General features: G+C 43.4%; 1 protein-coding gene across 2 annotated transcripts; it reads left to right on the top strand.

Moving 5' to 3' along the window:
* Nucleotides 1-3,017: 3,017 nt before the first annotated feature.
* Nucleotides 3,018-24,483, top strand: LOC105929709 (carbohydrate sulfotransferase 8). Of its 2 annotated transcripts, none has more exons than XM_021319031.2 (4): nt 3,018-3,240; nt 14,474-14,648; nt 20,208-20,248; nt 23,175-24,483. In XM_021319031.2, the coding sequence occupies exons 2-4, from the start codon at nt 14,528-14,530 to the stop codon at nt 24,171-24,173; spliced, it is 1,161 nt and encodes a 386-aa protein (XP_021174706.2). In that variant the 5' UTR covers nt 3,018-3,240; nt 14,474-14,527; the 3' UTR covers nt 24,174-24,483. The 2 variants fall into 2 exon arrangements, with proteins under 2 accessions (XP_021174706.2, XP_035981272.1); XM_036125379.1 differs by lacking the exon at nt 3,018-3,240 and adding an exon at nt 3,325-3,346.

The following is a 24,483-nucleotide window of genomic DNA, read 5'->3' on the forward strand; positions in this document are numbered from 1 at the left end:
TCATAACAGTCTTACATTTGTGGATATAAAACTTGGCCAACAGTAGCAAAAGATTGCATAAAAAGAAAGGGTCAGAAAGTTATTTTGTATATTTTGTGATTTCAAATAAAACATCCTTGAAATAAAGTTAAAATTTGTTATAAATATTGTCCAGATTCTGAGTAAGTGTTGCAAAAAGTACAGGTGGTATCAATGTCCTTTTTATACTTAATATTTATGAATCCTTATGTGCTTCCTGTTTGTGTTGTAATGAAGTCTCTGATCAGATCAAACCTGTTGATCTCATCATCGTTTCTGTTGTTCTCCCGCTGAAACCTCCCATCTGCTCCCCGGTTCCCTGAGGCCTGCTGCCCGCTCCCACAGGCTCTGTTACCCGGCAGAGACACACAGGTCCCAGGGAAGAAGAAGCAGAAAGAAGATTCATATGTGCACAAATACATTTTTCTATCAGGATCAGGACATTCTAACGTCCTACATTCATTTGAGTAATTATCCCAATTTTGATTATCCCAAAAAAATTTAAAAAAGGCAACAATTCAAGGACACACACACACACACACACACACAAGCTGAGACACAGCAGCAGCTTCAGGCTGCAGTCATTTTACTGTAATAAGAGGCTGTCTTTGCGTTTCCGGCGTCTGCTACAAAATAAAAGCCTGAACAGTCGCTGTTTTTGGATCTGAACTTTAGAAGCTTCATTTGTGGTTTCAGGAAGGTTTTACGGAGGGTCTCTAATGGGTTTGGATCTGGGAATGAGTGTCATTGCAAACTCTGTTCAAATATCTGAAGAAAAAAAAAGTTATTTACATTTTCTAATCAGATTTTAATCTTCCTTGTAGTTCAAGGCAATTAAATTTAGTTTACTTATATACCACCAATTCACAACACATCTCAAACACTTGAGACGACATGTGCTGTGAATTCAGTATGTCGTCAATTCAAGACTTAAAACTAATCCCAGTTATGAAGCAATGCAGTGAAGTTCAGTTCATTGTGTAAATTTGTTAAAAAGCTTTAGAGCTTCAGACCCAGAAAATTGCAGCATTCACTCCTCCTCAATGAGCCTGAAGCCACAGTGGACAGTTGCCGGCATTGTGTCGTTGACTTTGCAGCAATCCCTCAAGCCAAGTATGCATGTAGCGACAGTGGAGAGGAAAACTTCTAGCCTGGGCAGCCAGACTCAGTTTCGCTTTTGCTTTGCTATACAGCGAAGTGAGTCTGGGACTGCTTCCATAGAGCCCTCTTTCCTGAAACCGACCAATCACAGGCGTGGGCGGGCTTTATATGTTGTGTGACATGCACCACCCGAGAATCCCTCAGCCAAAACAAACAAGTTACTGTATTTATCCTGCAAAGTTATTTTATTATCCTGCAAAGTTACTTCATTTATCCTGCAAAGTTATTTTATTATCCTGCAAAGTTACTTCATTTATCCTGCAAAGTTATTTTATTATCCTGCAAAGTTACTTCATTTATCCTGCAAAGTTATTTTATTATCCTGCAAAGTTACTTAATTTTTCCTGCAAAGTTATTTTATTATCCTGCTAAGTTACTTTATTATCCTGCAAAGCTACTTTATTCTGGAATCCACTGCAATTCACTGAAATTCTTAAGCTGTATGCAAATAAAATTTCGTTCTGTACGCACTCTGTGCATACAAAATGACAATAAAGTTTGTCTAAGTCTAAATCTAAGTCTCTAAGATGGCCGCTGCTATGGAGCATTTGTAGTCACACCGTCATCTCCGCTCGACCACAGCTCTCCATATTGAATTATATTGTAAAATGTTGACAGCGGAAGTCTGATTGTGCCGTTTTTTTACGTCACGTCCGCAGTTTCTCTGATTGGTTTACTTTGTGTCTGTGAACCCCGCCCCAGAAGAAGCCCTCAGTGGGAGCAGTTCCAGACTAACTTCAGGCGTGTCGAAGAGAGGCAAAAGTTAGTTGGACTGGCCATGCTAGGAAAACATCCCTTTAAAAGGAAGAAACTTCCAGCGAAACCAGGACCAGGCTCAGTGTGAACGGCCATCGGCCATGACCGACTGGAGGTTTGACAGGACAGAGACACAAAAAGAGCGCAGAAGCACTGACTATGTGAAAAAAGTATAAGCGTAATCTGTAAGAGAGAAACACAGCTTGGCAGATCAACACTGAGTCAGTTTTGAAGTCTAAATGATGAAAGAACACAGTTAGTCGCAGAAAAAGCTCAGCCAATAGCTACGTCTAGGAGAGCGACAGGGTGAAAGACAAGGCCCCCCCTAAACAATGCCGGGTCAGCTGTAGCTAATATAGCTGTATGTAGCTAATAAAAAGAGACGAAACAGAGAGAGGTCTGAAATAACAGCAAATAATGCAAAATTGGAGAGTAGTAGGAGAATTAAGCAGAGTGAGGAAAAGTGGGCTTGAAGTCCTCCAGCAGCCTATAAGCTAAGCCACTTTAACCATCAGCTTTATCAAAAAAGGACAGTTTTAAGCCTAACCTTAGAAGTAGACAGGGTGTCTATTTTTAATGTTCTGGGAGTTTATACCCAATCTGTCTTATCAAACGTGAATAAAGTTTATTATTTATTGTCATTAATTACTCTCACTGCTCTGCTGTCACCCATTCCTGGTTTACACCCAGACGCATCAGTTTTCTGGCTTGATTTGTTCAGTAAAAAGTTAAGATCTGGGGCCATCTTTACGTCCCATCGTTCCAGAACTGCTGCAGAACCAGAACTCCTTCTGCAGGATCAGGAGCTGGTCCATATTATGGAGAACCGGAGGATGAGGATCCTGCAGGGACATCAGAGGCTCTGCAAACGGTTCTGGGGTCTCAGACCTGCTTTGGACCCAGAGCTGCTCCTGCAGGAAACACCTGAGATTGAAATGGAACCTAAAAAAAAAACACAAGTTCTGAGAGGTTCTGGGTCATTTGGACGTCTTGTTGTTTAGACCTGCAACAGGTTTACGGAAACTACCTGTTGACTTTTATTGTGAAGGCCCGGTTAGTGAGTTTCCGGCCAGTGTCTTCTCCTCTGCAGCTTGACGTAGCTACAACTCTCTCTGACAACTCCGGTTGTAGTTCGGCACATTTGGGCGTTATCCGTTCGCCTCCAGCGGGCTTTGCACGGAACCGACGCCGGTTCCTGGTGTTTATCGGGTTTAAAGCGGGGTTTGTGCTTCCATTACTGACCGGAAGCGGTGCACTCTGCGCGGGTCCATGTGGGACCTGAACTTGGAACCGATCCAGATTCAGGTGAGTGTGATGGTTCGGTCGTGAGCTGTTTAGCGATCTGATTCTACACCTGGGCAGGATCCAGCTCACCTTTGCGCAGGTGATTCTGTTGGACCTGCTGCACCAGGTAAACCAGAACTGAACCGGGTTATCCGCAGTCAAAGAGTTTATTGGATCCCGCATCTGTTTGATTGTGGGAATGAAAATCTGCTGAACTGAGACAGAACCAGCGGGACACCCAGAACCCAAAGCTCTTCCTTCTCTCGTTCTGTCTGTGATTTATTTCTACAAAAAGTGAAACTGCAGATTAGGTCTGCTTCTCTGGAGATTATTAGATACAGATAAGCATTTTCTACATAAATAATACAACCAGAACCCAGGAAGGGAGCCAATTTGACTGCTGTCCTGCTGAAAGTCATTGACAGCCTCCACAAGACGTTTGTTCACGGAGTGCGGTCGGTATCCAAGCATATTAATGGAAAATTGGGTGGAAGGAAAAACTGCTGTAGGACATGCTTAAAAAAAAGGAAACAGGGATTACCGTAGCCACCACTTTTCAAGAGTCTGAGGAAGATCCACACCGATTAAATGGAAATCATGTTGAGCGATATCGATAATTATCAAGAAATTCAAAATGGGTATTTTAAAAGCAGCCCTGGCCGTTTTATGCAGTTGCTTAACAACCTATTTTTAGACAAAGAACACACAAACACTGAATTCAAACTCAAGCTTTATTCAACCAACTTTTGACCAAACTCTAAGTTCTTAAAAAAAGAAAAATATTATAATTTGTCCTCTCTGAACTCTTTAAAGGGGGCGGAGCTTCATGGGTCTGCCCTTCTGATTGGTTGGGAGAGTATAATGTCTGTAGTATTAACCTAATTGACGGCCTAGAATGCAAAAGGAGGGAAAACTGCTCTTCTATTGAAATATTTTTTTCTCTATCGCACCCCATGTCTATCGATTGATTTATATTTTGTTATTGAATTATCCTTTGGCCCTATGGAGTGTCGTCAAGATGACCAACAATGCAGATGACCTGGGGTCCGTTCTTCGTACGTTGCTTAAAACATCCAAGATCAAATGAGACATCCAAGATGATTTCATCCGGCTAATCATGATCCGGCTAATTGGGTTCTTCAAACACACCTGTTGTTTACGATTAGTATCACTGGATTGAGTTATCTGAGACAACTGCGCGTTCATGCGTTTGTTTAAAAGGGGAAATGTATCGATAGTAGAAACATTGATCAGCAGCGCTGCTATTGGCTGTTCAGCAAAGAACGCCCATAGTTTTTCTCCCAGCAGAACAAGAGCTTTTAATGGAAGGTTATGCCGAATTTGAGTCATTAATTAAAACACCTAAAAATCTGTTAAAGCCAGGAGAGAGGGCTGGCAATAAGCAGCAGACAAGTAATGCGTAAATACTGTCCATGATAGATGTTTCTATCACTTTCTACAGTATTAATTTTTACATTTTAATAATCTCATATTTACTTTGTTCTTTTATGTCAGAGCCTCCACGGGACCCACTAGAACATGGGGACAAGTAAAAGTGAAATACAAGAATATTCTACAAAATGGTAGCCTTTAATTATTATACTGTATTTTAAAAAGGCACTTGTTATGTCAAGAGATCCAAATTTCAGTGTCATTCCTTAGACACTGGAAGTAAAGGACGCGTGCAAACTGGGAATTTTAACAAAAAAAACAAAACAATCTTTATCCATAAAAAATGAAAATCTTCCTTTTCCAAGTCATCCACAGTTTACACGGTAAAACTGTATTGCTCCGTGCCTAGATAATCCAACCATAGTTTTTTCTAATACAATATACGGCTCGACAGGAAGCAAGCCTTTCAAAGTAAACTAAACTTCACAATAAAATGGCCCGAACAAGTCTTCTTACTGAATAGGATAAAAATAAAAAGCAAACCACCATACAAATAACTTAAAATTTTAGATTTATGGCTCCAACACCACTTTTTCCTCTTTAAAAGCCACTGTTAAATGATGTGTTTGTCTGTTTATAACAGCCACCAAGAAAAATCTCTACACTGTCGCGCTGCGCTAAAGGATCCTGTCTATTGCGCAATACGCGATTAATTCGAAAAACTCTGCGAATTATTCTTGCACCTTCCGCAACAGGTTGCTGTCGTAAAAATGGACATGGCTACGGCAGACTTCCCATCTCCTCCGCTTATACAGCCGTGATCTAATCTTGTTTACATGAAATAAGCCTGCTCTGGAGCAGGCTCAAGCTGGCGCACTTGTTGCTATGACAACAAGTGCAGGATGTCTTTCGAAGAACCAAACGATCCAAGATCATGCCAAATCGTCAACAATGAAATCCTGCTAACTGAGTTAGCGACGTACGAAGAACGGACCCCTGAAGGCAGCTGTCAAAGCAACCTAGGCTTCCTGAGCACCTCAGCAGACAAACAGGCTGATCCACATTGGTGCTGTAAGTGATGCAAAAGGAGCCCCAGCCTTGTACTGAGTGCATATACTGAACATTATATGGGCAAACGTTTAAGTCGCCTCAAATTTATGTTGTAAAATGCTCTATAATTAGCGTTATTAGAGATTCTGATAACTGGATACACTGACTTTATTTTTTATTATAAGCTTATAAAAACAAAAGAAAATAAGACATGAAATATCTCCCTCTGGGGAAACTTTGTGTGAGTTTAGCTTTTTGGATTTGAACAATGTTCGGTTGTTGTAACATTCAGTTTCGGTTGCATATTTGATAAAAAGTTGTTTTTAAACCTACTGAAATGCCAGTCCCAGCATTTAACCTGACAGATCAGTCTGCAGGACGCAGCCATGCACTTCTGTTCCCAGTTTCCTCCTTAGATTCCTCAGCCATCTGAGACACGTTGGCGAGAACCTCAAGAATCAGTTTGTTCTGTTTCCGATTCAGGGTGCGCTGACCAGAACCGGGCCACACGCTCCCTCAGCAGAACCTGCCAGAGAGTTCCTGCTGAGATGAAGTCAGTTTCCAGGGAGAGGCAGCGTCTCTGCAGCAGGAAAAAAAATGCAGGTGGTCTCAGGTGGAGCTGAGGAACATCTCAGAGCTTGACCCGGTTCTGTCTGCTCCCTGAAACACAGCAGAACCTTTTTCCATCCTGTTTCTGAGGAATGGTTTCAGCTCCTGCAGGAATCCTAAGGGAGGGGGGGGGGGGTGTCTCTCCTTGGCTGACTTCCTGTTTATCTCAGTGAAACATGATCCGACCTGTTGATGGAGCCGTTCATCAGATGGCCGTCGTCATGGTGCCCTGCAGACTGTAAGCATGTTAGACATGTTTAGAGTCTCGGTCCCGCTCTGATTTGTTTAATACAGGTCTCATGTTCAGATCATTTTTAACGTGCAGAACCCCAGGCAGGTTCTGTCACATACATTCCCTCCTTTGTCTGGAACATCTACTTTCCAGCTGGGAGCAGAAATCTGCTGTGAGGATTCCAGTTCTTACCCCAGACCGCAGGTAAAACTGCTTTAAGTCACTGAAAGTGAACCGCTTCCTCTCACTGCTGCTTCAAGCCGATCCTCTCTCTGGAGATCCAGAAGAAACCCGATCCCTTCACCCAGACTGAGGCGCCCCTCCCCCCTGCACGCTCAGATTATATGGGGCCATTATGGACCAGAGCATTAATAATCCATGAAGGAGACGCCTCCACCTCCTGCAGGAGAACATCTCCGCTGGGATGGAGGAGACCATCTGTCGGGTTGGGCTTCTTCTGGATCCAAACGCACCGACACCCGCAGATCATGACGGGTTTTTTTATAATTCTCAGGATTAATGACCTCCGCGTGGTTTATATTTGCTTTAAAAGCAACAGCGGGGATCAGGCTAATTCCTGGTTTTTCATTAATGAACGCCGAGGAGAAAGTCTGGACCCACACTTCACAGTCACTGCGAACATTTTAGCTACATTTTGTTGCAAGGCTCTGAGTAAAAACAGAAGACAAGAGAGAAACATTATAAATGTAAATATCTGACATTTGTCAGGAATGTTGTGGCAAACCAAAAAAAAACACATTTATGTATAGAAAAGTTCTGTGGAAGACGATATGAATAGTGCAAGCATGTGTAGCAACTGGATGCATCGCCACAAAGAACAGGACGTATGGAATGAAGATGTGATGGAATCTGGTTGTTCTGCATTTAAATCTGGAGAGGAAAACCTGTTTCAGAACGATCAGAACTGCTGCTTGCAGCTCTTTGACGGATCCAGTCCTACAGACTAGTTTCTACGTGTACGGCACACATGTCTCAGTTCTGAGCTGACTTTAAGATCAGGAGCTTTTACAGGAGTGTGAGAATACATTTGGTGAACCTGTTGAAGCCCTGAGAGCTGCTTCAGGTTCACAGTCCGATACTTTCTGGCTTTCTGTTCTGCACTTAGATGGAGATTCATCAGATTTGCCAAAAATCATCAAACGTTCATTAATCAAAGTAAATATATACAGTGATATTCAATAAATTAGGATCTTGTTGAAATGTTCATTACTTCAGTTACTCAGTTCATTGAGGGAAACACTTTATATAGATTAATTCAGACTAACGATGTCTTAAATCCTTTATTTATGTTAATTGTGTTTTGTTTTTTCCCCCACTTCCTGTTAAATCAAGAATATAATTTAAAATTCTCCTTCTCACGTATAAAGCCCCTAATAATCAAGCTCCATCATATATCAGAGCTCTGATTACCCCGTATGTTCCTAACAGAGCACTTCGTTCTCAGACTGCAGGTCTGCTGGTGGTTCCTAGAGTCTCTAAAAGTAGAATGGGAGGCAGATCCTTTAGCTATCAGGCTCCTCTCCTGTGGAACCAACTCCCAGTTTTGGTCCGTGAGGCAGACACCCCGTCTACTTTTAAGACTAATCTTAAAATTTTCCTTTTTGACAAAGCTTATAGTTAGAGTGGCTCATGTTACCCTGAGCTACCTCTATAGTTGTGCTGCTATAGGCTTAGACTGCTGGAGGACATCAGGGTCTATTTCTCTCAGTCTGCTGAGTTCTCCTACTGCTCTCCAATTTACATTATTTGTTGTTATTTCAGCTTTTAACTTTTTGTTCTATGTAATGTTTTCTATTCATAGAAGGTACACCTGGTCTGGCGTTCTGTTAGCTGTGACATCATCCAGGGGAGGCAGATCATCCTCTATTACCATCTAACATAGAAAGTACTCCTGGGTCAATGTGAGCTTCTGTGCTTTCTGTGTCTCTGCTCTGTCTTCTCTAAGCCCCAGTGGGTCGAGGCAGATGAGCGTTCACACTGAGCCTGGTTCTGGTTCTGCTGGAGGTTCTCCTCCCTGTTAAAGGGGAGTTTTCCTCTCCACTGTCGCTTCATGCATGCTCAGTATGAGGGCTTAGTTATTGCGCGTAGTCTATAGCCTGTGGATCCTGGATCGGGGGTGGATACATGCACGGTGGCATATTTTCTGTACATATTTATAAACACATGCAGGTAACTGTGGTGATCCTAGAGGAAGGTTTTGAATTTCTGCAGGAGGCTGTGAGGGAAAAATAATCTGGAATAATCTGTAAACCACCTCCCCTCCTACAGTAAAGACTCTGTGACCACGAGAGCCGATAAATCCCGGATGAGGTCGGATTTTGCGGGATTATTAACGGAAACGTGATCCTGCAGAGCTGCTGGGGGGGTCAGAGGTCGCAGCTCTTTGTCAGATTAGGTAATTATTGAACAGAAACGCCTCCGACGTCCTGCGGGAGAAGCCGATGAACCTCACGAACGACTCGTGTAGGGATGTAAAACGGGATGAAATGTATCTTCTTTAGATTTTAAAGAAATCAAGAACCAAGAAGAGAAATTAGTGGGGGGGAAAAAAGGAAAGCAGGAAAATATGATGATGAGATACGACCAATAAAATAATTAAGCATGTCAAAATAAGGGAAAAAGAGTTACACTAGAATTGTACAAATATTTTTCCTAAAAGAAAAAAAGAAATCATGATAAAAAGACATTTATTATCTAATTTAGAAGCGCCCAATTATTGCTTGGATGTTTTATGTCACTGTTGACGTCAAATAGTTACAAATGAACCGAATCAGAAGTTTATTTTTAAAAGTCTCGTTAAAAAGGCTGTATATATGATTATCTTTAAAATATCCTTTAAGTTTTTATGGAGGATTTCATCTTTTAATATTGTGAAGGTGGAACCCTGTTTGTCGTAATAACTGCAATCACTGCCCAAAGAATGATTAGTTCTAGAATGTTTCACTGAATCACAACAAGTAAGGCCAAAGGAACTTTAGTTGAACTACTCTTGGCTCCTACTATCTTTTTCCAAAGATCTGTTTATAAGACTTCCTAGAAATGGAAGAGCAGCACACACACCATTTCACACACACACCCCTCCAACTAGGGAGGGAGGGCTTTTGGTCCAGAGCAATGCCTGTACACAGTAAGATATCATGTTCCTATTTACGTCATACTGTATCCCTATAAAGGCTGAAAGTTACCCCATATTGTTGGGATTGTTGGGACTTCTGTGAAATGAAGATGATTGTAAGTCCAGAATAAACGAATCCCCCTGCTGGTCACTGAAGAGAAGCTGTGGTGTCTGGTCTAGTCTGTCTGTTTTTTAAGGTTAAATCCTCTCCCACATTTTTTCTGTACGTTTCTGTTCCTATTTTTTTTTTGCTCTGGTGTTTTTCACCGTAGTTTTCCACCCATGGATCTTCTTCTGTGGCTCAGAACCTGTCCAGGGTTTGCCCCGGTACAGATTAGGTGGATCTAGACAACAGATGGACAGTTTTCCTCCAGAGTGCTCCTCCTTAGGATTCCCCCCACCCCCACCCAAAGAGTTTGTCATCTCAGTTTCTAATTGTGCAAAATTGCGATGGCAAACAACTCCTTGGATGCAATGAGTGGAGAAGGGGAAAGAAGAAATTCAGAATACAGCATTTACGTTTTCTCTCTCTCTCTGTGTCGTTTGTCCCTGGAGTTTTTCTCCATTGTGATTCTCGGCTGTCTTTGTCTCGCAGCAGCTTGTTGTCCTGCAGCAGATGATGATGATAATGAAGATGATGATGATGATGATGTGTTTGCAGTTCGGACGGTCTCTGCCTGCTTTGATGCCTCTCTGTGTGTCGTCAGCTGATCTGCACGTGGTTAATAATCAGTCTGTGTTTGGGGATTTTCACCAGCAGCTTCTCAGATTCTATCATCTACAGAAGTCGCTCGGCTCCTGCACTGCAAAAACAGAACTAAAAATAAGTAAAAGTTTCTTGAAATTAGTGCGTTTGTCCTTAAATTGAACAAGTAAATAAGTTTATCTGCTAATGGAATGAATATTTTGACCCCTAAAATAAGATAATTAGACATCCTGCACTTGACATAAGAAGATGGAGATGAGTTGTTCCTATTTTAAGTGCAAAAATCTTATTTCCTTTGCAGATCACTTATTTACCTGCTCAAATCAAGGACAAATACATTCATTTCAAGAACATTTTTCTTATTTTTAGTTCCGTTTTTGTGCAGTATGATTGGAGGAAGTTGAAGTGAACGGAGCCGTCGGTCTGCAGGATTCATGGCCGCTCCACACACACACACAGAGCGATCCAAATCCGTCACGTTAATCCGTACACAGCGAGGGTTTCGGGTCGATCGAAGAGTCAAAGGCCAGCAACAGATCATCAGTTTGACTCGAGGTTTACATTCACGTTGTTCCCGTTCAGCTCCTGATAACAGATTCAGATTAGCTGATGGGTTCCAGCGCTGTAGTAAGGTATCTTTAGCTGTTAATTATTAAAGAACTGTAAGTATGCAACTCTGCTTTGTTATCAGATTTCTGTGTCCGACCCCTTTATTCAACGGTAAACCCTTTCTTCAGGCTGTGGTCCGTCTGCAGGGGCAGAATAAAGGTTGCTCTGTCCGTTTCAGCACATTTAACGGTTAACGGCTGCAGGCCAGGATGCAGAAGCGATGTGCTACACGGATCAAATTTCAGCTCCTCTGTTTCTGTATTTGTGGATAAAAATAACTGGAAACGCTCTGATCTATAAATATGTCCCCGCTGGGCTCAGCTCCAGCTGAAGCACCGCCGTCGGTGCACGGAGGAGATCGGGTGGTAGATCAGGAGTCACCCAGCAAGCTGCAAAAAAAATAAAAAAACATCCTCAGAGACACTGGGGGCAGTTTCTGGGACAGAACCAGGGTTTTTAGGAAGGACTTTAAATCTGATCGGACCAGGGGACGCTGTGGAGTGGAGGATCTGGAGACTGCTGCGGGACAAACAGGAGAGGGGGGGGGACGAACAGCTGATGATATCTGGGAGTTTTCAGGCCCTGGTTGCTGTAGCTGTGATAAGCGTGTGTTGATACGAGCAACAGTTTCCTGCTGCTGTGCGTCTGTTTCCTGCTCGTTATCCTGAGCCAGAGCTACACACTGCAAAAACGGATCTAAAAATAAGTAAAATGTCCTTAAAGTTAATGTATTTATCCTTGATTTGAGCAGGTAAATAAGATTATCTGCCAATGGAATTAATATTTTGACCCCTAAAATAAGATAATTAGACATCCTGCACTTGAAATAAGATGATTGAGATGAGTTGTTCCTATTTTAAGTGCAACAATCTTATACCATTGGCAAATCATCTTATTTACCTGCTCAAATCAAGGACAAATACACTAATTTTAAGAACATTTTACTTATTCCTAGTTTTGTTTTTGCAGTGCAGCCGACCTGCTGACCGTGGGGTCAGCGTGTTTGTGTGTAGGTTTGGAAATGAGGCTCGGATCTGGAGTTTATGCAGAGCGCTTCGTCCTTCTTCCTCGTGTTCTTATGTTGCAGCCTGATTACAACACCGATTAAATCGATTTTTTTTTTTCCCCTGAAAGCTCTGCGTACCAAACCCAAAAGTGACTGCGTGACCTAAATGCCTTTTTTTAATTTTAAAATTAAATCAAGAAAGTACACGCACATAATAAGTATTCACAGCCTTAAAATTAAACTCGTATGCATCCTGTTTCTACTGATCGTCCTTGAGATGTCTCCACCGTCTAACAGGAGTCAGTTCTGGAGACTGGACAGGATTTGGAAAGACGCGCAAGGTGGACTAGACCCCCTTGTTGTCTAAACCGAGAGAATGGCCTTAGGTGACCATACTGTCGCTTCATGCATGCTCAGTATGAGAGATTGCTGCAAAGCCATCAACAATGCAGACGACTGTCCACTGTGGCTCTACGCTCTTTCAGGAGGAGTGAATGCTGCTTGGAGAGACTTGATGCAACCTGCTGGGTTTCCTTACAGAGGAAACTTTCTGACCAATCTGTATAATCTGATTGAATTTGACTTTGTAAAGAGCCTTGAGATGATATTTTTCATGAATTGGCGCTATATAAATAAAATTGAATTGAAAAGAACCCGATGGTCTCCCTGTTAGCGCTCCAGCGTTGCTCCCTCAAGAAAGGAAGAACCTTCCAGAAGGGACAACCATCTCTGCAGCAATCAGACCAGATGGAAGCCTCCCTTTACCACCAGGCGTTTACCAAAAGGCAACCAAAGGACTGTCAGGGTATGAGAAATGAAACAAAGATTGAAACTCATTGACATGGAAACCAGGCCCAGCTCGTCGTGCAGCCAATACCGTTCCTGCACTGAGGCACGGTGGTGGCAGCATCATGCTGTGGGCTAGTTTCTCAGCAGGATGACCTGGGAGACTAGTCAGGATAGAGGGATTGTACACCTGATGGATTGACCTCAGATCAGGGTGACGGTTCGTCTTTGAGGAAAATGACCCAAAGCTCAACAGCGCAGATTCAAATCTGGGCCTCTCAGGGACATTCACAGAGATGTCCTGAATCCGAACTAACGCCTCTGTAGAGATGCGAAAGTGGCCGTGTGCTGACACGTTTCCCGTCCATCCCGATGGCGCTTGGGAGGTTCTGCAGAGACGAACTGGTCCAAATCAGGCTGATGTTGAAGGAGACCTGAGGCTGTAATTGAAGTATTGAAGAAAGGCTGTGAGTACTTACTGTGTGCACGTGAGCTCCTAGTTTTTTATCAGTGAGAATTCTATACAGCATTCTCACTTTTTGTTTTCCTGTTTTTCTTTATTATTATTATTCCGTACGTTTTTGTGCGTCTAACTACTCCCGCATACTTCAACCGATTTCAACAATTTTCGTTCCAAAATGTTCGGCTCGTTCTCGACATTACTGCTATATCTCATGGTTATTGTAACATTTATACTTTTTAAAATATTTGTACTTTTTGTGCGTTTTTTGCTCCCATTGAAATGAATGCAAATTCCTTCAAATTCTTCAAATGCATCATATTCCTTTAAATTCTTCTTATTGTCCAAATTGTTCAAATGGTTCAAATTCTTCAAATTTTTCAATTTTTTACAATTTTTTCAAATACATCAAATACTTCAAATTCTTCAAACGTTTCAAATTCTTCAAATTCCTTCAAATTCTTCTGATACAACTGATACTACTACTACCGCTGCTGACACTACTACTACTTCTACTACTACTACTACTGATACAACTACTACTAGTAGTAGTACTACTGATACAACTACTACTACTACAAATTCCTTCAAATTCCTTCAAATTCTTTAAAAACTGATACTACTACTACTGATACTACTAGTACTACTACTACTGATACTACTACTACTACTACTACTACTGATACTACTACTACCGCTGCTGATACTACTACTTCTTCTACTACTACTACTACAAATTCCTTCAAATTCTTTGTAAACTGATACTACTACTACTGATACTACTACTACTACTACTACTGATACTACTACTTCTACTACTACTACTGATACAACTACTACTACTAGTAGTACTACTGATACTACTACTTCTTCTACTACTACTACTACAAATTCCTTCAAATTCTTTAAAAACTGATACTGCTACTACTACTGCTACTACTAGTACTACTGCTACCGATACTACTACTACAAATTACTTCAAATTGTTAAAATTCTTCAAATTGTTAAAATTCTTCAATGTTTTTCAGCTATTTCTTCTCTTCTGCATGGATCTTCTGCATCTTCTCCTCAAATCATTGTGCAGATTAGCATTCTCACTCGCTGTTATGCAGGAACAGCCTTTTTCTAGTTTCTAATATTTTTCCCTTTTGAGGGAAAAACGAATGTAATCGACTTCAGAGAAAGCTGCAGCATTCAGCCACGTCTCTCCTCTGGTCTAACGTGCTCCAGGTGTAACCTCCTCCTCCTCCTACCTGTCGTGTCCTCAGGTTCTCCGGCTGACCTGGGACCGGCCTCCCGGACTGTAGGAGTCCGTGGCGAGGATGAAACTCCCCTGCTCCCTGCTCGGCTCCCTTTGGTGTCTGCTCCTCCTTGGAGTCGGATCGCTGCTGCTCCTGGTCCACCTGCAACGGCTCACCGACTCCGTCCTGCAACAGAACCCAGGTCAGTGCCGCAGCGTGAGCCGGGTCAGCTGGCTCCGGGGTCAGCTCCGGTGCGGCGGGGGTGTCCGACACTCTTCTCTGCCCGTCATCTTCCTCATGCGGTCTGAGTCATGTGACGCCTGTAGGAAAGTCTCTTCGCTACACATCTGCATTTGCCTGGGTTCAGACCCAGACCCAGCAGCTTAAGCTAGAACCTAAAGTTGGATTAGCCTAAATATTACATAAGGTTCTGCTCAGATGGGACCGAAACGAAACCCAGATCCATACAGGAGCACCACGGGAGAGGATCAGCTGATCATTCAGGAGTAAATGTGGCGTGTAAATCAAACTGGAGCGGAAACACCTGAGTATCCTGGTCCGGTTGGGTTTAGGACCTGGATCCAGCTTCAGTTAGGAGGACTCAGCCGTCCATTGTTTGGTTTAGACCAGGCAGCCATGGGATTTGACCTGAACCTGCATCGATGCAGTCAGAGGAGCTGCCTGCTTGACGGAGAGCCGGGTTTTTAAGGAGCGCAAGAAAGCCAGAGAGGTTCGGTTTCAAAACCCAAAGCGAGGCGAGTTTATGAAGCGCTTTTCAGTAACGAGACGATTCAACGTTCTGCACAGGAGCAAAACAAGAAGAAAAGAAGAGGAGAGAAAAGCATTACAGAGACGGAGGGAAATCATTGCAGAGGCAAGCAGCAGCAGGTTAGATGCAGGATAAGACGAGCTGGACTACAGACTTTAACAGGCAACTCCAAACAAATAGGCTTTTAATCTTGATTTAAAGGAACTCAGGATTTCAGCATTTTTGCAGTTTTCTGGAAGTTTGATCCAGATAAGTGGAGCATAGGAATTAACTGCTGCTTCTCCGTGTTTGGTTCTGGTTCTGCAGATCAGGCTGGAGCCAGAAGACCTGAGTGGTCTGGAGGGTTGATGCACTGATAACAAGTCTGTGATGTATTTAGGTGCTAAGCCATTCAGGGATTTATAGACTAACAGAAGGATTTTAAAGTCTATTCTCTGAGATACAGGGAGCCAGTGTAAGGACTTTAGAACTGGGGTGATGTTCTCTACTTTCTTAGTCTTAGTGAGGACGCGGGCAGCAGCGTTCTGGATCAGCTGCAGCTGTCTGATCCACTTTTTAGGCAGACCTGTGAAAACACCGTTGCAGTAATCTATTCGACTAAAAATAAACGCATGGATTAGTTTTTCCAGATCCTTCTGAGACATTAGTCCTTTAATCCTAGAAATGTTCTTCAGGTGATAGAAAGCTGACCTTGTAATTGTCTTTAGATGCTTTTGGAGGTTCAGGTCTGAGTCCATCACTACTCCCAGATTTCGGGCCTGATTGGTGGTTTTTAGCTGAAGCGACTGAAGCTGTGTGCTAACTTTTGATCTCTCCTCTATTGGTCCAAATATTATTACTTCAGTTTTGTTTTTATTCAACTGAAGAAAACTTTGGCACATTCATGCATTGATTTCTTCTATTTCCTCAGGGCTTGAACTGGTTCATAGTCACCTGGTGACATGGTGATGTAGAGCTGTGTGTCGTCTGCATAGTTATGGTAGCTGATGTTTTTCAATTCAAATCAATTTTATTTATATAGCGCCAATTCATGAAACATGTTATCTCAAGGCACTTTACAAAGTCAAATTCAATCAGTTTTTTATGATCTGGGCTAGAGGGAACATGTAGATATTGAATAGGAGGGGACCCAGGGTGGACCCTTGGGGAACCCCGCATGTGAACCCAACCAACATGTTAACATCTGGATCTGCTATAAACACAAAAAGCCAAACTCGTCCAGTTTCTGAAACACTTATCAGCTTGGCCGGTTTCTGCAGCCCCAGCGTGTCCCTGCAGATCCCCCCCCCCCTCTGCTGTGTGTGTCTGTATGCTGTATAAAAGCTGCTGTGGTGTTTAGTCTCTTCCTCCGTCCATCAGCTTTCCTTCAGCGCCAGCGGATGGATCGGCGAGGTTCTGATTTCAGCTGATCGTTGTTGTTTAATTGGATCGATGGGGAGTGAAGCAGCCGTGTCCTCTGGGACCGTCCAACGGCAACCTGCTGCTTCCCGATCTGTTGCTGCACAGCGGTCTGCTGCCGATTCACACAAAGTTTCCTCCCAGAGCAAAAACAGAACACGATTCTGCTGCACTCGGGTCAGAACATCATCACAGGCAGAAGTTCTGAACCGTAAACACTCAGTTTGCTCTTATTTCTAGGCCTAAAATACTGTCCGTTTTTAGATATAGATTTAATTTTATTTAAAATCGTTATTTACACCTCAAATTTTTTTGTATTTTTGTTTTGTTTGATGATCAACACAAAACACTCCATGCAGGTGATCACAGCATCTTCCCTATAAGCCAGGCCAAAAATTACCTTAACGACTTCCCTTTGCTAAGGGGTGGACCAGTTTTGTTTTCATTTGCATGTTATCTAAGCCATAACAAGGCCTTTTTGGGCAATAATATAAAGCTTGGACCTCCACACTACTACAGACATTTGAATTGAGAAAGCTTTCTGGATGGGAACCAAAACATCTTCAAACTTCTGAAAAAAGTCCTCTTGCTTTTTTGTTTGTTTTTTAAATCTCAAGATAACATTTTTGCACTTAAAATAATAACAATTAATCTCCATCATCTTATTTCAAGTGCAGAATAGCTAATAATCTTATTTTAGGGGTAAAATACTCATTCCATTGGCAAATAGTCTTATTTAGCTGCTCAAATCAAGGAAAAATGCACAAATTTCAAGAAAGTTTTACTTACTTTTAGTTCCCTTTTTTTGCATTGAACAAAAATGTGCAGCAGAACACATCAAATACATGTAGAGCAGAACATGTGCAGCAAAATACAGGGATTTAAACATGTGGAACAGAGCGTGTATAATAGAAGATATCAGGTGTAACGTGTAGAGCAGAACCTGTGCATTTGGAACATGTTCAATTCAATTCAATTTCAAGTCAATTTTATTTATATAGCGCCAAATCATGAAACATGTCATCTCAAGGCACAAAATCAAGTTCAATCATATTATACAGATTGGTCAAAATGTCCTATATAAGGAAACCAGTTGATTGCATCAAAGTCCCGACAAGCAGCATTCACTCCTGGAGAAGCGTAGAGCCACAGGGAGAGTCGTCTGCATTGTACATGGCTTTGCTGCAATCCCTCATACTGAGCAAGCATGAAGCGACAGTGGGAAGAAAAACTCCCCATTAACGGGAAGGAAAACCTCCGGCAAAACCGGGCTCAGTATGAACGGTCATCTGCCTCGACCGACTGGGGTTACAGAAGACAGAACAGAGACACAACAAGAAAGACAAAAAAGCACAGAAGCACACATTGATCTAGTAATCTGTTCTACATTAGATGGTAGTAGCGGGTGAGCCGTCTTCTCTGGATGATTTCACAGTTAACAGAACGCCAGACCAGGTGTACCTACTATGAAGAAAAAGAGAGAGAGCAAAAAGTTAAAAGCTGAAATGACGACAGTCATTTCAATGTAATACAATGCAAAACTGGAGAACAGTAGACTGGAGAACAGGAGCAATCAGTAAAGTGAGAAAATTAGACCCCGATGTCCTCCAGCAGCCTAAGCCTATAGCAGCACAACTATAGAGATAGCTCAGGGTAACATAAGCCACTCTAACTATAAGCTTTGTCAAAAAGGAAAGTTTTAAGATTAGTCTTAAAAGTAGACGGGGTGTCTGCCTCACGGACCAAAACTGGGAGTTGGTCCCACAGGAGAGGAGCCTGATAGCTAAAGGATCTGCCTCCCATTCTACTTTTAGAGACTCTAGGAACCACCAGCAGACCTGCAGTCTGAGAGTGAAGTGCTCTGTTAGGAACATACGGGGTAATCAGAGCTCTGATATATGATGTTCTGCTCTACACTTTCTGCTCCAGTTGTTCCACCTCCATATTCCATCCACACACGTAAAAAGGAATACGTGGAGCTGGAACAAATTGATAGAACATCTAGAATAGAGCGTTGTGTTGCAGAACATATGAAATGCAAGATTTAGAGCAGAACGTGCAGCAGAATACAGGAATTAAAACGGGTCTGATAGAGCATAGAGCAACAAACAAGGTGCAGAACATGCAGAGCAAAACGTGTGCAGCAGTGCAGGTTGAGCAGAACATTTGGAGCTGATGGGGTCAAATAGATCACGTGGGCCGTAATACAAGGTGCAGAACATGTGCAGCTGCAGCAAACTGAGCTGGAACGTGTTGATAGAACATGTGGAGCGCGTGGTGCAACTAGCAGAGGTGGAGTACGTCGGAACCGCCTGCAGGTGAAGCGTTCCTGCGATGGTGGTGGTCCGATCGGCGGGCGCTGCTGGACTCTCTGGAGTAGAGGGTGAGGTTCTGTTGTTCTGGATGAATCCTCCTGAGGAATATGAGAGGTCTCCGCCCTCCTCTTCCTCTTCGTCCGTGTTTTATTGATGTTCACCTCGTTAATATTTAAAGATGTGCCGGTGTGGCTGGAAAGTATCACTAGAGAGGCTCGCGCAGAAGCTTCCAGAGGCTCTGTGTCATCGCATCACTGAAGCAGAAGGACATCTAAGGGTTCACACTGCAAAACACGGAACTAAAAATAACTAAATATCTTCAAATGGGGGCATTTATCCTTGATTTGAGCAGGTAAATAAGATGATTTGCCAGTGGAATAAGATTTTTGCACTTAAAATAGGAACAACTCATCTCCATCGTCTTATTTCAAGTGCATTATATGTAAGTGTCTTATTTTAGGGGTCAAAATACTCATTCTATTGGCAGATAATTCCAAAAAAAGGTAAAAAACAAAGCAACTGGACTTGTTTTCCGTGGTTGAAGACGTTTCGCTTCCTCTCCAGGAAGCTTTCTTAATTCAAAAAGTCTGGAGTAATGATGAGTAACAAGCTTTATACAATTGGCAAACAAAGGCCTTGTAATTGCTTAGATAACATGCAAATTCAACAGAAACAGGTCCACCCCTTAGTAATGGGCGGTCGTTAAAGCCATTAAGACAGCAGATTGGACCGAAACTGGTCCACTCCTCTCTAACGAGGAGTCATCAGGGTCGTTATTGGTTTGCCAAGCCAAGCCAATAACGACCCTGATGATAATCTTATTTACCTGCTCAAATCAAGGACAAATCCACTAATTTCAAGAAACTTTTATTTATTTTTAGTTCTGTTTTTGCAGTGCATCTCTATTTGATCAAAATGGCCCACCGACACCGGACCAGAACCTGAGATCTTAACGATGGCCGCTCCTACATTCATCACACAGACACGAGGAGCTGCAGTTAAAACTCGGCTCTGCACGGCTTTGGCTTTAAAGTTGCTGTTAGGCTCTGAAACAGGAGGAGTCCCGGATCAGAGCAGGAGGCCCAGATCTGATCGCCGGGCCGGAACAGAGCCGGAGGAGAGGAGTATTCCCAGCGCAGGAGGAGCTGTGGAAACCGCTCCCTGGGGATGAGCTTTCTGAGCTCACATTTAATTAACATGGCTGTAAACTTGCATGTCCTCTAGTCGGTGTTTCAGCTCTCCAGCCGGGTCTGTTCAACTCTCTGTTCTGCCGTTTCAGGTGTCCCGGTTCTGAAGGCTCCAGGCTGGCCTGAAGAGAAGGTTAGTATGGCACCACAGCGCCACCTTCTGGACACCCGCACCATTACAACGATCACACAGAAAGTTCAGAGGGAAGCAAATCCGTAGACACAAAGTTGTGATCAGAACTCTTAAAGATCTTCTACCAGATATTTTCTCACCCCAAAACAAGTATAAATGTAAACAGCAACACATCCAATGAACACAAATCTAAATTTGGGGTGATTGTAGATAAGAATACATGTATAAAGACACATTTTTCATAGTATTTGTAACTATATTTTGAGTCGGATGGTCAAAATGCTTCAACTTTACCATATATGGAAAATTATATCACAGGAAAGAAAGCGGTGCTGTTCTCTTAACTGGTAAATTGGTTTCAAATCTCTTCATTCAGTCCTATTATAAGACCAAAGAGAGGACAATAATCACTATCAGCCCATTCCTGTTAGGTTTGTAGTCAAAAAGAACAGATTTTAGCTGCAAATACAACAACTGCTCCAGGTGATTTACCCATGCTTAATTCAATTCAATAAAATTTTATTTATATAGCGCCAATTCATGAAACACGTCATTTCAAGGTACTTTCCAAAGTCAAATTCAATCAGATTATACAGATTGCTCAGAAAGTTTCCTCTCTAAGGAACCCAGTTGATTGTATCAAAGTCTTGACAAGCAGCATTCACTCCTCCTGAAGAAGTGTTTACATCAGCATGCAGCGGAAAAATGGTCAATTGAAATAATAATTTAGCCTCTAAACATTAAAGGAGCTATAACTAAGATATTTACTATAAAATCAACCCAAATCATTCTTATTTGTCACCCAGGATGGAAGTAACATTCCCTATAAACAATCGGTTCTCACCATCAAAAATGCATTAGTGAAGTTTTTCTACTTTCAAACCTAGAGGTACGGTTTGGAACGACCTCTGTTCAGAGTGCAGCCCGTGTTTACTTCCTGGTTCTTGAGCCAATCATATTAGAGTTCCCAGGGTTCCCAAAACAGCCTGCAAACATAAAAAGCCAGTAAGAGAAACGGACCAGAACTAGAACAGAATAAAACATCATAGACCCGTCCTGTGGAAGTAAAAACGGACCGTTGAGTCTGCAGGCTGGCGTCTGTGAAAGGCCTTGTGTATGTGTTTTTTTAACACATAAACTTAATTTGAACAACTGTCGTTATTAGCACCTAAATACATCACAGACTTGTTATCAGTGCATCAAACTCCAGACCACTCAGGTCTTCTGGCTCCAGCCTGCTCTGCAGAACCAGAACCAGAACCAGAACCAGAACCAGACACGGAGAAGCAGCGTTTAGTTCCTATGCTCCACTTCACAGAAAACTGTAAAAGTGCTTAAAGCCTTTAAATCAAGATAAAAAAACCCATATGTTTACGATTGCCTTCGACTGTTTTAGTTAAACTGTTTTACTGAAACATCATTAGTTAGAGTTTGCAGTTCAACTGTTTTTAAAATCATTAGTATTTGCTTTTAGATTCCATTTTCCTATGTGTTATTTTGTTTAAATTTGGTAACACTTTATTTGAAGGGGTCTACATAAGACTGACATTACACTGTCATAAACATGACATAACACCTGTTATGAACATAAATGACTCTTTATGAATGTTTAGGACTGTTGTCATCAATTGTCATTCGGTAAATTATGACACTATTAAAGCAAAGTTGACATTGTTTAAAATGTCTTTGTTATGACAAGCCCTTAATTTAACCTTGTTTCTGTTAATGTCAAGTTGTCATAACAAAGACATTTTAAACAATGTCAACTTTGCTTTAACCACCTAGCTCCACTCACATCCATCTGGGACCTCTCCGTAGGAATTGCCTTTTTTGAAGGCTGGGCCTTATCAAAACTTCTTGCATATGATTGGATAAGCCACTTGTCTGTCATCTTTATTGACGTGCTATTTCAACCACTCACACTGAAGCTAACCCGTGACGCTGATGAGAGCGACGCAGGAAAAAAACAAAACTTTTTTTTTAATGTGTTTGCGGCTCTAGTGGAACGCGTTTTATTGACAGTGAGCTGACAGGAAGAGGGGGGAAGACAGGCGGCAAAGCGCCGCGGGTCGGAGTCGATCCGGGCCGACCGCGTTGAGGACTAAAGACCTCCTAATATGGTTCACGCTAACCGCTCCGCCACGGGCGCGCCCCAGAAAACAAAATTTGCCAAATCCGGTCGGGAGAAGGGTGAAAACATGGTTTCCACCAACAAAAGCCTTCAGAGGCGTTCTCTGATGTTCTTTTAATGAAACAATATTGGGTAGATTGGACAACACGGAAGAAATAGCAGCATCAATGTTAACGCTTGCTTCCTCAACGAGCCGCCATTGTTGTCTGAATCGAAACAGTCTCACGTCATGGTCGCTTCTCCACTACGTCACATCTATGAAACTCCAGCCCTGCGTCCTGATTGGCTGGACAATAAAATTGGTTGAAGCAATCACTCTCTATGGGAGAGATCCCAGATGGATGTGAGTGAAGCTAGGCGGAACGACATACATCTGGCTAGAGTCAGGTTAGGCGGCTCGCACTTGTGCAGAAAAACAGAGCGAAGGTCAAGTCACCTCCCGATTTAAGCCTCTTATTCTGGTTCTTTTGGGTCCCAGTTTACGTCTTCTCTCTATTTTTGATCCAGAATCTGGCAATGGTTCTTGTCCTGGTTCTAGTTCCAGGTCCAAAATGCAGCCTTGCTCTGGTTCTCCTGCATTATCTTATTCTTCTTCTGGTTGTGGTTCTGCCTTGCTCTGGTTCTGGCTCAGATTCTGGGTTCTGGGTTTTGACTCAGGTTTTAGTTCTGTGTTTTAGGTCAAAGCTGTAGCGTCGCCCTGGTTTGGGTTCCGATTCTGGCTTTGACTCTGGTTCTGTCGTTTAGATTCCAGCTGCAGCCTCGGGTTCTGATTCTGGTTCTGGTTCTGTGTTTCAGGTTCTGGCTGCAGCCGGGCACACTCGTCACGTCCCTGCAGGACTTTCCCGCGTCTCGCCGCCCGTCCTCCATCTTTGTTCTGACCCGTTGCTCAAGCGTCCCATCACCAAGCGCCACAGGAAGCTGCTGCTGAAGAGCGCCCTCTCTGGAGCGGAGGAGGCGCTGCGGCAGCGGAGGACGCAGGAGTTTCGGCACCGCCTGCTGAACTACGTCTGCTCCCGGTACCAGCCGGTCCGCGGGGAGCGTTGGGTAACACTCCAGCAGATGTCCCGGATTTATGTGGAGGACCGGTACCGGCTGCTGTACTGCGAGGTGCCCAAAGCCGGCTGCTCCAACTGGAAACGGGTCCTGATGGTTCTGGGAGGCAAAGCCCGCTCCACACAGGACATTCCTCACGACGCGGTTCACTACACCAACCAGCTTCGGCGGCTGGACAGCTATGATCGGGCCGGCATCGCCCAGAGACTCCGGTCCTACACCAAGGTTCTGTTCGCCAGGGAGCCCTTGGAGCGGCTCGTCTCCGCCTTCCGGGACAAGTTCGAGAGTCCAAACTCGTACTACCACCCCGTGTTTGGACGGGCCATCATTTCGAGGTATCGGGCCAACGCCACGGGGTTCGCTCTAAGAACCGGCGCCGGCGTCACTTTCAGGGAGTTCGTTCAGTACCTGCTGGACGCGGAGAGGCCCGTTGGGATGGACATCCACTGGGAGCGGGTCGGCCAGCTCTGCAGCCCCTGCCTGATCCCCTACGGCTTCATCGGGAGGTTCGAGAGCCTGCGGGAGGACGCCGACTTCCTGCTGCGCAGCATCGGCGCGCCGGACAACCTCACCTTCCCCGACTTCAAGGACAGGAACCCGCTGGCGGAGCGGACCTCGTCCAGCATCGCTCGGACATATTTCTCCCAGCTGAACGGCACCGAGAGGCAGAAGGTCTTTGAGTTTTACTACAGGGACTACCTGCTGTTCGGCTACCCCAAACCGTTCCCAGACCTGCTCTGACTTCCGCCTGACGGTCCGGCCTGAGACACAGAACCAAAAGTGTTCCCAGACTGGAAGAGGTCCAGCTTGGTCTGTAACTCACAGGAGATGTTTGGTCTGACGGCCGTGGACCGGATCAAGGCTTAGGTTGATGATCACACAGATGGATCTTCAACTGGACCCGCCGATGAAGCTGTGATGGTCCGCTTTAATGTGCCTTGGTCCGATTATTGATCCGGATCAGAAACTTGGATCGAGCCTCCAAGCTGTGCAGACCGAACATGTGAGATTTCTGGGCGTTAATTGTGAATCCTCAGGTTTGTTCTACACA

The sequence above is a fragment of the Fundulus heteroclitus genome, chromosome 2 (assembly GCF_011125445.2).
Source record: "Fundulus heteroclitus isolate FHET01 chromosome 2, MU-UCD_Fhet_4.1, whole genome shotgun sequence".
In the NCBI taxonomy this organism is placed as follows: Eukaryota; Metazoa; Chordata; class Actinopteri; order Cyprinodontiformes; family Fundulidae; genus Fundulus; species Fundulus heteroclitus.